This window comes from Chlorocebus sabaeus, chromosome 5, assembly GCF_047675955.1.
Source record: "Chlorocebus sabaeus isolate Y175 chromosome 5, mChlSab1.0.hap1, whole genome shotgun sequence".
Classification (NCBI taxonomy): domain Eukaryota; kingdom Metazoa; phylum Chordata; class Mammalia; order Primates; family Cercopithecidae; genus Chlorocebus; species Chlorocebus sabaeus.
This window is the reverse complement of record NC_132908.1, coordinates 83964525-83978145: the sequence shown is the minus strand read 5'-3', so window position 1 is coordinate 83978145 and position 13621 is coordinate 83964525. Positions and strand designations below refer to the sequence as shown.

At 50.9% G+C, this 13621-nt stretch overlaps 1 protein-coding gene across 4 annotated transcripts in view; it reads left to right on the top strand.

The window, feature by feature from the left end:
• FBXO31 (F-box protein 31) overlaps nucleotides 1–13621 on the top strand; it is a 55963-nt gene that overhangs the window by 21642 nt on the left and 20700 nt on the right. For 3 of the 4 annotated variants that reach the window (XR_012093003.1, XM_007994290.3, XM_007994293.3), the window contains exons 2-3: nucleotides 538–609; nucleotides 1903–1989. Coding sequence is in view for 3 of the 4 variants with exons in the window: in XM_007994290.3 (XP_007992481.3) it covers nucleotides 538–609; nucleotides 1903–1989 (159 nt within the window). In the remaining variant the exon portion in view is untranslated. The remainder of the gene's footprint in view (nucleotides 1–537; nucleotides 610–1902; nucleotides 1990–13621) is intronic. The other variant, XM_007994291.3, reaches the window with a different exon arrangement.

Here is a 13621-nt window from a genome sequence, read left to right as displayed (position 1 = left end):
ACTGGGCCCTGGCCAAGCCTAGCCAGTGGAGAAGGGACAGTGTTCACCTCTTCCCCTATGTCTTGTACGATCCCCTCCTGGCCTTGGGCTGAGTTGAACACACAGGCAGCACAGGGAAGTACATGGGGTGGACTGGCCTCTGGCACCGTCTGGACCCTAACACCAGTGGTGACCTTGTTTCCATGGAAACATGGCGCTGTGTCCAGACAACTGAATTCTGCCTCACCTTGTTCATAAACTAGGGATTGTCTGATATTGGTTTGTGTGGTTAGGCTTCTCGAGCTTATTAGAATAAACAATGCAGATTATTATTTTGTAAAGGGTGACATTGACTAAAAGAGAATAATGTCTTCATTGGTGAACAAGGGTGTTGACTGAATGTGGAGAAATCAGTGAAATCTCCACAGTGACAGATGTACTCTGGAGATGGGGCTGAGGCTAGGTGTGCACCTCCCCTGCCAGCCATCAGCAACTTGCCCCTGTCTGTCTCATTAGGACTTGTTGATCTTAAATTTCTGCAAATGTTTCTTGTTACAGAGTATGGTGTTTGTGAAAACTTGCGGAAGTTGGAGATCACGGGCGTGTCTTGTCGGGACGTCTACGCGAAGCGTGAGTGAATCTATTTGTTATCATCCATGATTAACTTTGTACCAGAAGCAGACAGTGCACATCAGTGATAAATAATAAAAGTGATTTAGTCCATACTTTTGTTTTCTCAGAAACCATCTTACAGTCCCATTTTGAATACAGCACTGGTAGTAACAGCACTAAAATTGAGGGAGGGGGCACTCTGTTCTCTGTTCTCCTATTCTGGATACTAGTGTCTTTTATTAGGCATAGAGGCCCTTTAGAGCTGAGAAATGTAGGCAGCACCAGAGCGACTTGGGTGCTCCTGGAGCTGCCTGTTTCTCTGGTTTCTGGGCCTCCAGCCTTCAGGATGGGACTGCCTGTGGTAATTGGGAAATGAAGCTGTGGTGCCTTCCGTCCAAGCCCCCAGGTACGGAGAGGCAGCCCCCCTTCTGAAGTTCTCCTTCCCTTCAGTGTTCTGTGGGCAGGCTGAGCCCCCCAGCCCCGTTTCATGTTTCTTTGGCTCCCCCGCTTTCCAGAGTCACCTGTGACATTCACCGAGCAGGCAGAGACTCCTCGGCCCCAGGCTGTGTTCCCACAGGTGTTTCTTCAGTGCCCAGAGTCACTGTGACACTCACCAGCAGGCAGAGGCTCCTCGGCCCAGGCTGTGTTCCCACAGGTGTTTCTTCAGTGCCCAGAGTCACTGTGACACTCACCAGCAGGCAGAGGCTCCTCGGCCCAGGCTGTGTTCCCACAGGTGTTTCTTCAGTGCCAGGGGCTTTCCCATTTCTTGCTCATTGGATGAAACTCTTGGCTTTTTTTGATGGTCAGAGGGTTTCTATGTGTGTCTCATACCACAAGTTTTCATCTTCTGACTGTTCTTTGAGCTTCTTTTCTTTTTTCTTTTTCATTTCTGCAAGGCAGATGCTTTTTGAGTTTCTTAAGCCGCTTGGGCCATATCCTCTCAAAGACAGTCATCTCATATGCTCGCCGGCCAGGACACCTGCCCTCCCACCTCCTGAGCCCCGGTGAGCTGTGGCCCGGGGCCTGCCTAGCGTGTGCTGGCCGCGGGAGGAGCGTGATCGTATGTGGAAAGGATTCCCAAGGTTGCTGCCACCATGAGTTTCTGGTGGCACCACTTATGGAAGGAAAACGTGTCACAGTGTTCTCTCCAGCAGGTTTCTCAGAGCCGCCTCCCTGTGTCCTGGGTGGCTGCGTACACATGAGGGGATTGTATCACACTGGTGAGGGACGGGCATTGGGTCGTATGCACGCTGTTTGCACAGTCCTGAAAAGGGAGCCATCCTTAGCCCTTTCCCTGCTGTGTCTGTTCAGGTATAAACCCTCGCGTGAAGTCGGGACGTTTTGTGAAAATTCTCCCTGATTATGAGCACATGGCGTACAGAGACGTTTACACCTGCCGTATGTACCTCCTGCGAGCTTTGGCTTTTGTGGCAGCCAGCACGGCCAAGAACTGCATGGGGAGGGCCCCCTTATTCACACATGGGACAGCTTTGGTCCTGGAGCAAGCGGACCTTGTGGCTTTTTGTCATCCTTTCACGTTCACTTGCCGCAGCGTGGCTCTGGTTCGGCTGTGACAGAGATCCCACCTGTGGGTTGGACCCAGGCCACATTTGGGTCACTTTTTTGCAGTGGTTTCTGGGTAGTACCAGTCGAGATCACTTTAATGCATGTTTTCACATTTATCATTTATTGAGGAGCTACTGAGAAAATTCATGCCGAGGCAGAGAGGAATGAACGGTAGAAGCTTTAAAACTTTTATTCTAAAGTGAAATATGAATAGTTGACTTCTGAGTTTTATTAGTCACATTTTAATAGCCTATGTAAATTAAAAATCACATATGCGTATACCCTCAACAGACAAGTACAGGTAGCAACAGTGGATTCCTTTTTTTTTTTTCTTTTTTTGGAGACAGTCTCATTATCACCCAAACTGGAGTGCAGTGTCACAATCTCAGCTCGCTGCAACCTCTGCCTCCTGAGTTCAAGTAATACTACCACCTCACCCTCCCAGGTAGTTAGGATTACAGGCGTGCACCACCACGCCCAGCAATTTTTTTTGTATTTTTAGTAGAGACGGGGTTTCATCATGTTAGCCAGGCTGGTCTTGAACTCCTGACCTCAAGTGATCTGCCCACCTCGGCCTCCCAGAGTTCTGGGATTACAGGCGTGCGCCACCGTGCCTGGCCAACAGTTGACTCTTTAGAACTTGATTCTTTTTGGCCAGGCGCGGTGGCTCATGCCTATAATCCTAGCACTTTGGGAGGCCGAGGCAGGTGGATCACTTGAGGTCAGGAGGTTGAGACCAGCCTGGCCAACATGGTGAAACTCATCTCTACTAAAAGTACAAAAATTAGCCGGGTGTGGTGGCAGGCGCTTGTAATTCTAACTACCCAGGAGGCTGAGGTGGGGGAATCACTTGAACCTGGGAGGTAGAGGTTGCAGTGAGCCGAGATCACGCCATTGCACTTCAGCCTGGGTGACGAGAGCGAGACTCTGTCTCAAAAAAAAAAAAAAAAAGAACTGAATTCTTTTGATGGAGCTCTGGAAACTTTTCTAAGCCGCAGTCACAGGAGTTTAATGCTGTCTCCACTTTTGTTTGGAGACAGGGTCTGTCTTGTTGCCCAGGCTGGAGTGCAGTGGCACAATCACAGCTCATTGTATCCTTGAACTCCTGGGCTGAAGCGAGCCTCCTGCCTCAGCCTCCCTAGTAGCTGGGACTAGAGGCGTGTGCCACCATGCCTGGTTAGTTTTTCAGCTTTTTGTAGAGACGGGTGCCTCACTGTGTTGCCCCGGTTGGTCTCGTACTCCTGGGCTCGCTCAGTCCTCCTGCCCTGGCCTCTCAAAGTGTCGGGGTTGCTGGTGTAGCCATCGCACCTGGCCTGTTTCCACTTTTTATTAGCTCAGAGTGGTTGAGCGGTGATGGAGACAGTGAATTTCAGCTGTCCAGGAAGAGACTGAAAACACCTGCCCGCACTAAAAGCCGTGTTGCAGTTTCTTGAGGCTCGTGGAGCCCCTACTATTGCTTTCCATCCACCAGATTGCCCATGAGTCTGCATGGCCTGTTGGGAGCAGACCTACATCTTTCATAAATTTCATAAGTTTCATAAATGCCCAATTTCCAGAAACACCTACTGAAAGCAGAAAGAATAAGGGTCGTTCCCAGAATTTCTCCGAACGTCCTGCCAGATCTCAGCAGATCGCTGCTGTGGGGAGCCTGGTCCCACTTTACTGAGGGGACCTTCCTGAAGTTGGTGCGCAGGTCCTGGATTTGGTTAGCACGCTTCAGGATGGTCTCTGAACGCCTTACATGCCTGCTAACAGCACTGCCTTGTTGAGGTGAACTGTTCAGCTGAGTGGAGGTCAGAGCCAAAGGACCTCTCAGCAGTCTGTGGACAGGGAACACGGGGCTGGAAGGGGCTGAGGTGGAAAAGGAGGGGTGGGCAATGTTTGAAGACATTTGTGCTATTCTAGACTGACCAGTCCTTCCTCTGAGCAGTCAGCGAGCAGAGCCCTGGGAGGGGACGGTCGACTTGTGAGCTTTGACAAGAACAGTGTCTCCTCGGTGCCGACACGAATGTGCTGGCTTTTCCCTTTCCTGTCCTGTCCTGTCCTGTCCTGTCCTGTCCTGTCCTGTCTTGTCCTGTCTTTCCTCCCCTCCCCTCCCCTCCCCTCTGTTTCCTGACAGAGTCTCAATCTGTCACTCAGGCTGGAGTGCAGTGGTGTGATCTCGGCTCACTGCAACCTCTGCCTCCCGGGTTCAAGCAGTTCTCGTGCCTCAGCCTCCTGAGTAGTGGATTACAGGCGCCCACCCCCACACCCGGCTATTTTTTGTATTTTTAGTAGACACAGGGTTTTGCCATGTTGGCCAGGCTGGTTTTGAACTCCTGACCTCAGGTGATTGGGCAAGGGCTCTTCAATACAAGGGGACAAGCACTGAGAGGCTCCTCATGTCGCATGTCTGTCTCACAATTTCTCTGGAATGTACACTGTGGACCCAGGATGGAATTCTGACCAGCCTCTGGGGAGGCTGCACAGCCAGGGCCTAGCAAGTCTCCAGAGTTGCACTGGGGGCAGGGGACATTCCTTTTGTCCCCGAGGCAGGTGGAGGGAAGCTTCATGCAGCTTACGAGGAAAAGGTCTCCTCCCCATGCTGCCGGGCCGGCCTCTCGAGCATCCAGGCTGGGCAGCCTCATGTTGTGATGTGGCACCAGTTGCTTCAAGTGGGCGGCTTTATCATAGGCGGGTTTTGATTGACATACTGTTGTTCCTGCTGAAGTTTGAGTGTAGTTATAAAAACACAAAGTCATTGTAGAAAACTTGAACAATTTGGAGAATAACAATGAAAAGCAGCAGTTCAACATGGGTTGCATTTCTCTTCGGACATACTTAAATGGTGACTGGTTTCTTAGCTCCATGACCTACTAGAATATCAGGAAGAAAAAGTTCTTATGTGTGAAAGAAGAAAGCCAGTTTCAGCAGCCTCAGCCTGACGCCTGTGATGTGTCCGTGTTTTCAGTATTCAGGTGCTCTCAGCGTGTCTTAATGGAGAGCAGCTCAGCATTTGTTCTCACAGCAGCACACCTTTTGGAATAGTCCGCCCTGATGGGCTTCTGAGTATTTTGGGGCCGCGCGTGGCTTGTGTTTCCATCATGCATGTGGGCCGTCAACTGTTCATGTTGAGGTTCTCTGGACTTTGTGCTGTGGGTCCAGCATCTTATTTTATTTTATGGTAGAGATGGAGGTGTCGCTTTATTGCCCAGGCTGGTCCCAAACTCCTGGCTTCAAGCAGTCGTTCTGCTTTGGCCTCCCAAAGTGTTGGGATTACAGGCGTGAGCCACCGCGCCTGGCCGAGCTGACATCCCTGAGCGTAGGACTGTCCTGGAACAAACCCATGCGCAGAAGCTGGGATCCTAATGTTGAGTAGTAGATTTTTTTATTTTTATTTTTTTGAGATGGAGTCTCTTTGTCACCCAGGCTGGAGTGCAGTGGCGCGATCTCTGCTCATTGCAACTTCCGCCTCCCGGGTTCAAGTGACTCTCCTGCCTCAGCCTCCCGAGTAGCTGGGATTACAGGTATGAGCCACCACGCCTGGCTACTTTTTGTATTTTTAGTAGAGAAGGGGTTTCGCCAGTTTGGCCAGGCTGGTCTCAAACTCCTGACCTCAGGTGATCCATCCACTTCGGCCACCCAAAGTGCTGGAATTACAGGCGTGAGCCAGCGTGCCTGGTCTATGGAGTAGTTTAGTGACCTCAGAGTCACTACTTTTGGGGTATCTTTTCTCTTCCTTTTTCCTTGGGTGCATGAGGTTGCCTGGCACTCTGGATAACGAGCATTTGTAAGGTGTTGGGAGTGTTAAGGGAAAGCCTGTTGTCCTGACAGCAGTTCTGATACATCTGCTTCTCTGCACATTGGTGAAGCCAGTCAAAGTGCATTTTTGGGTTTTTTTTGGAGACAGGATCTTGCTCTGTTGCCCAGGCTGGAGTACAGTGGCACAGTCATGGCTCACTGCAGCCTTCATCTCCCTGGGCTCAGATGATCAACCCCAGCTCCTAGTTAGCTGGAATTACAGGTGTGTGCCACCACGCCTGGCTAAGTTTTCTATTTTTTTGTAGAAACGAGGTCTCCCTGTGTTGCCCAGGCCAGTCTGGAACTCCTGGTCTCAAGCGATTATCCCGCTTCAGCTTCCCAAAGTGTTGAGATTATAGGCGTGAGCCACTGCGCCTGGGCTAAAACACTGATTCATTTTAGCCTTTACTGAGATATTAACAATGATGTCTCTTAGAAATATGGAGTGCCTTGCTTAGAAATGTAGTGGAATTCCTTACAAACATCCATTCTGCTGAAACTGGAGCTGAACGCGGAGTAGGCACACACGAGACAGAATCCTGCTGTGGGGGCACAGCAGGGTCCGCAGAGACGTCGGCACCCTGGTCCTCAGAGCCTGTGGAGTTGTCATCTAATCAGTGTGGGGGTCTCCCAGGGCTGCTGGAGCAGATGAACACAAAGGGTGGTCTAAAACAACAGAAACCCACTTTCTCACAGGCCAGAGGCCAGAGGTTCAAGACAAGGTGTCCCGGGGCCCTGCTCCCTTCGAAGGCCCTTGCGGAGCCTACTTCTCTCCTCTTCCTGCTCTGGCCGCATCGCCGCAGCCCCTGCCTCTGTCTCCACATGGTCCCCTCCGTCGTCTCTGCGTCTCTTCTCGGAAGGACAGCTGTCAATAGATCGGGCCCTTTCTGCGCCAGCATTCCTTTACCCTAACGTGCTCACGACTGCATGACATCTTGATTACTTCCACAGAGGGCCACATTCTGGGATTCCAGGGGACATGAATTTTGGGGGAGACCACTCAGCCCAGCCTCCACGGTAACAGGGACTCTGTGGGTAAAGGTGTGGGTCCTGAGGCAAGGGGGGCGTCCTGGACCACCTAGGCAGGCCTTGTGTCATCACAGGGTCTTTGTACAAGGGGGGCCCTGGGTGGGAGTAGGAGTGAGAGGCAGGAGAGGCTGCATGTGGCTCTGAAGGTGGAGGAGGGCCGAGGAGCCGAGCAGGACAAGGTGGGGAGTGGACCCCCGCAGCCTCCAGGAGGCAGCAGCCCTGGCCACGCCTCAGCTGATGGAAAGATAGCTCACGTTAATCCGTTTTCTTCCATAGTCCCCTGAGCAACACAGGCCAACACCTTTAGTTAGGGGCATCCACCCACAAAATCTCCATCCCCGCCAGTCTCCTGGCGTGGAGCCCACCTGTGGCATGTGGGCCGAGGTTCAGGGACTCTGAGTCAGGACAGGTGTGCGCCAGAACCCAGGCTCTCCCAGATGTGCTGGCACCTGGGCCGGTGCTGGAAGGAGGAAGTGTAACCCCACCTTTCACGGTCCCTTCCCATTTGGCTTCATTTTCAATTCATTTTGGGAGCATTTATGCCGCGGCTCTCAGGGCAGATAGATGCCTACTTTCAGTGCCTGGAATTAGAGGAATGCGTTCACCTCCAAAGATTATTCTGACGTTTTCCAGGCTCTCCTGTGAGGCCAGATCTGTGCTCCCAGAGTGGGGTCCTGGACAGCGGCCTCCATGTATTCTGGGAACTTGTTGGACGCAGCTGCCCTGGCCTCCTCCCACGCCTGTCATGTCTGGACCTCCGGGCTGGGCCTGAACAGGCCCTCGGGGATTCGGGTGATACTCAAGTTTGTGGACTTCTGGCCTGGATGATTTTCTTTCGTTTTAGCCTGTACTCAGATATTAACAATTTTTTTTTGGTTATGTTATTTTCTTTTTAATAAGGGTTAAAATCTTAAAGGTCTCAGCATCTGGTAATGTTCTACCGGATATTAAAATGACTTTTAATAAGAGGTGGTGATGTCTTTATTCACATTCTCATCTTTTAAATCATCTACTTAATTTTGGGTCCTGAAAAAACTGTAACGTTCAAAGCAGAAGTAAGGTTGTTGGTTTTCCTGTGTGGTTGTTCAGCCTCCTAGGTTGTCGGAGAAGCATCTCTTTCTTTATAACTGACGGATGATAATTGTACATATTACGTCTTTGTAGGGCAGTGTGGTGTGTTGACAGCTGTGTATGTTGTGGAATGATTACATTGCACTGAGCTTCTCAGCCTGGCCACACATCACAGTCACCTGGGAGCTTCTCAGAAACCCTGACAGGCCCCCCACCCCACCCCCCATCCCCTTGCTGATTGACTTGGCTGCCGTGGAGCCCGGCGTTGACGTTTTCCCGTGTCCCTAGTGATTCTGACGTGCAGTCAGGGTGGAGAGCCACTGTACAAACAAAGGAAGATCATCTCTCTGTGTGAAACTGATATATATACATATATATATATATATGTATATATATGTATTTTTTGTTGTTGTTGCTGAGACAGAAACTCGCTCTGTCGTCCAGGCTGGAGTGTGGAGTGCAGTCATGTGATCTTGACTCACTCCAACCTCCACCTCCTGGGTTCGAGCGATTCTCCTGCCTACGCCTTGCAAGTAGCTGGGATTATAGGCGTATGCCACGGCGCCCGGCTAATTATTTTTAGTAGAGACGGTGTTTCGTCATGTTGGCCAGGCTAGTCTTAAACTCCTGACCTCAGGTGATCCACCCGCCTCGGCCTCCTAGAGTGCTGGGATTACAGGCGTGGGCCCCCGCGCCCGGCGCTGTCCCTTACTATTTCATATGGGAAGATAATGTGGCAGCTGCCCAAAAGTGAGCCCTTGGAGTGGCCTGGGCTTGCGGGAAGGCGTGACCATCTGCTGCCCTTAACTGAGACACTCAGGAGCCTTGTGGGGCACTGAAGTGCAGGGAACATTGTTCCTGGCTGCTTTTTCCCCCCACCCGGAGCCCACTTTAGGGAGGGCTGGGTCCTTTGAATTTAGAAAGATATGCATCTAGATGACATGTTTATAATAAAAATGGTGAGGCATTAGGGTATAGCAATCACGCTCACGCTCGTATGTGTCCAGCTGTGCTCTTGACCATTCGAATGGGAGCTTAATTCCTATTTAAATCCATGGATTCATCTCTTGAATGAATACATTTGCTTGTGCGATAGCCGTGCTTCGTAAGGACCCTTTTTAAACTGTGCGTTCTCAGACACAGGCTTTGCGATTCCACGAGAAGTCTGTGTCCCCTCTGGGTCTGCGCGCTGGCAGCCCATCTGGCCACGCTGTTTCTCTGACTCACCTCTTGGGATGGTTTCAGTGTCTGCTGCAGACTAAAGGAGCCGACATCTGGTCAGCAGAGGCCGTTGCTTCCAAAGTACAGCGAAGGTGTCACCGTTTGACCAACATGCAGAGCTTAAAGATCCAGGGAAGATGTCCCTTTAGAACTGGCATCTCAGGAGGCTGCTGGGTTTTTATTTCAGAGATGCTGCTTTTCAGCACAACAGGGAACTCCCACTCTGGGATTGCCAGGCGTCGGAGGCAGGCTCGTTGGGCAGTGTTCCTAGCAGTTAAAGCGGGAGCTGAGGGGAGGGGAGAGGAGGAGAGAGCACCGTGCTGAATAGTGTTTTTTTTCCCCAGTATTTCATGATGAAATTTTGAAAACAGAAAAGTTGGAAGAATTGTCCAGTGAACTCCCATTTCATTATCACCCAGCCGCCCAGCTGTCCATCCCTGCAGCCATCTGTGGACTTATTTTCTGATGCATTTCACACTTGCAGGCATCAGTACATTTTACCCCTAAATGCTTCAGTGTGCATTTCATTGTCAAGGTCAATGTGTGTTTATGGTTCCTGATCACACACCCATCTACATGTGACCGTAAAGTGACAAGACCGGCTTGACTGTGTCCTGTAAATGGGTTCAGAGGATTGCTCTGAAAGGGGTGTCTGTGTGTGGGGTGGCTGGCAGCGGCCTGCACGGAGCCCAGGCTCATTCAGGAACTTCCTAAACGATGGTCTGGGCTGAACCCTGGGGCTGTTGGTGGAGTCCAGCATCCTCTCCAAAGGCTCGAGAGGTTTCTTATTCCCTGGACCCTAGATCCAGGTGGCGACCTCCTTGCTGCTGTCCTGGCTTTCTTGCCCTCCCTGCTCCATCTTCCTCCCTGTGGTCTGGAGTGGTCTTGCCACTCCAGTGCTCAGAAACCCCCATGGCCCCCACTGCCTGCAGAGCCCTGAGACCCTGCCCATTCGCTCAGCCCTACATGCTCACTCAAGCAGATACAGGCACAGGACGGCAGACGTGAACCATGTTCGTCAGCATGTTGACTGCGCATGTGGTCTCTGAGTGATGGGATTACTGGTGAGCTTTAGGTTTCCTTTTTCCAGATTGTCTTCAGTGACTGTGTATGTGCTACTTTTGAAATAGAGGGGATTTTTTTTGTTTTTGTTTTTGAGATAGGGTCTTGCTCTGTTGCCCAGGCTAGAGTGCAGTGGCACGATCATAGCTCACTACAGCCTCTGCCTCCTGGGCTCAAGTGATCTTCCCACCTCAACCTCCTGGATAGCTGGGACCACAGCGTATGCCACCACACTGGGCTAATGGAAATTTATTTTTAAAAAATAGCTGACACAGTTGATTTTTTTTTTTCCCGAGATGGAGTCTTGCTCTGTTGCCCAGGCTGGAGTGCAGTGGCGTGGTCTCGGCTCACTGCAGCCTCTGCCTCCCGGCTGAAGCGATTCTCCTGCCTCAGCCTCCCAGTAGCTGGGATTACAGTCACCTGCCACTACGCCTGGCTAATTTTTTGTGCTTTTAGTAGAGATAGGGTTTCACCATGTTGGCCAGGCTGGTCTCGAACTCCTGGTGATCTGCCTGCCTTGGCCTCTCAGAGTGCTGGGATCATAGGCATGAGCCACCGTGCCCAGCCTCCAGCTGAAATTTTAATCTGCAGGCCCATGACATTTTGTCCTCTGTCCCAACCTGCTCCATAATCCCTGACTTCCACGCTTGGGTCAGCTGCCACTGGGCTTCCTGGGGATTATATTTTATTTTCTTCGTATCTCATTCTGTTCGTTCGTTTTCATGGCACTTGTCTATTAAAATTTGGAGTATCACTGGCTGCTCTCACCTCTTCATATGGACTTTGGAATCATTTTGTTAAATTATTTTTTAAAACCTGTGGATTTGAGTTGGGATGACATTATTGATGATTAGCTGGGTGTGGATTTGAGTTGGGGTGACATTATTGATGATTATCGGGGTGTGGATTTGAGTTGGGGTGACATTGATGATTAGCTGGGTGTGGATTTGAGTTGGGGTGACATTGATGATTAGCTGGGTGTGGATTTGAGTTGGGGTGACATGATTAGCTGGGTGTGGATTTGAGTTGGGGTGACATTGATTAGCTGGGTGTGGATTTGAGTTGGGGTGACATTGATGATTAGCTGGGTGTGGATTTGAGTTGGGGTGACATTATTGATGATTATTGGGGTGTGGATTTGAGTTGGGGTGACATTGATGATTAGCTGGGTGTGGATTTGAGTTGGGGTGACATTGATGATTAGCTGGGTGTGGATTTGAGTTGGGGTGACATGATGAGCTGGGTGTGGATTTGAGTTGGGGTGACATGATTAGCTGGGTGTGGATTTGAGTTGGGGTGACATTGATGATTAGCTGGGTGTGGATTTGAGTTGGGGTGACATTATCAATTAGTTGGGTGTGGATTTGAGTTGGGGTGACATTATTGATTATCGGGGTGTGGATTTGAGTTGGGGTGACATTGATGATTAGCTGGGTGTGGATTTAGGTTGGGATGACATTATTGATGATTAGTTGGGTGTGGATTTGAGTTGGGATGACATTATTGATGATTAGCTGGGTGTGGATTTAGGTTGGGATGACACTGATGATTAGCTGAGTGTGGATTTAGGTTGGGATGACATTATTGATTAGCTGGGTGTGGATTTAGGTTGGGATGACATTATTGATGATTAGCTGAGTGTGGATATAGGTTGGGATGGCATTATTGATGATTAGCTGAGTGTGGATTTAGGTTGGGATGACATTATTGATGATTAGCTGAGTGTGGATTTAGGTTGGGATGATATTATTGATGATTAGCTGAGTGTGGATTTGAGTTGGGATGACATTGATGATTAGCTGAGTGTGGATTTAGGTTGGGATGACATTATTGATGATTAGCTGAGTGTGGATTTAGGTTGGGATGACGTGATTGATGATTAGCTGGGGGAGTTTTTTTCTTCACAGTGTTTTCTCCCCATGTACGAATGTTTCCTGTCTCTGCCTTTACTGAAGTCTTGTAAAGCTGTGAGTGGACTTACGTGCCTCCTGCTGCTGAGGCCTGGTCTGCTGCTCCTCCCACTGAGTGAACGATGCTTCTGCTGGATTCCTGTGTACTCCTCATTACCCGCCTTGCTGAGAGCTCAGCCATTCTGCGGGACCCAGGGTTTGCGGGAGCTTTCTAGGTACACAGGTGCCATGCGTGCTCCTCCACCCTGCGCTGGTCTTGCCTGCTGCTCTCGTGGGTGTCCCGGGTAAATGCAAGCCCCCCGCTTATAGGCAGCCCTCATATGATGGCTCCCAGCACTTTCTGTCCCACCGTTAGGGGCCCTGGGACGTGTTCTTCCAGTGACCCAGATGGGTGAGGCTATAACAGCCCTGGCCAGCTGCCTCTGCCATTTGGTGACCATGATGGGGAGGTGTCAGCAAAGCACCCTTTGTGTTGACGACTCCTCCTGCCAGGTCTGTACTCTCTATCCGGTCACCCCTTCTCCCTCGGACCATCCCCCAGATCAGCTGCTATCCCCAGGCCCTACCATCAGGGGACCCAGGCCTGGTCAGGGAAAGTTGCTGGGTGCCACATTCTCCCCCATCGTCCCGCTCACTGCTTTCTCTTGACGGGTAAGGCTTCCCAAATGACGGGAACTGATGGTTGTGGTGAAGGCGAGGCTGGTTTCATCTATTTAGCAGCCAAGGGGTGGCTCATGAATGCAGATACAGTGCGGGGGCTGGAGAGGAGCTGGGCTGGGCTGACCTGGGAGGCTGAGGCTGATGGAGAGCGGGCAGGTAGGGTGGAGAGGCAGGAAGGCTGGTGGCAGTCACATTGCTGAGGGCCTAGAGCCTGGCCAGAAAGCCGTGGAGAGAGGCAGTGGGTGGGCTGGGGGTTCAGGCCTGCTTGGAGGGGAGGCAGCTGGCGCAGTGGCCCATACGCCATGGGGTGAAGACCAGGGCAGGGTCCAGGGATGGCTTTGAGGGTGACCTGGAGCTGCTCAGGAAGTGAGATGGCTCGGCCTGACCTGGCCATTGACTGGCAAGGAACAGGACGGAGAAGTTGCGTTCTGGGCCTTTGGTGAGTGTGACATTGTCATTGTTGACATAGCTTTAAAGATGGGATTGCTTAGGACATGCCTTGTAGTGCTACCGGCATCTCAGCATTTGGCAGGTGTAGTCCAGTTCTGTTTGCACTTCCTCAGTCTTATTTCTAGAAGGGAGAGTTCCCAGCCTTGCTTGATTTCCTCCCACTGATGGGAGGCTCATCACTTTACGGGAGGCTCATTTGACTTAGGCCTTCTGAGGGTAGTTTCATTCTGGTAGATTTTTTTGTTTGTTTTTTTTTTTTTTTTTGAGACTGGTCTCACTTT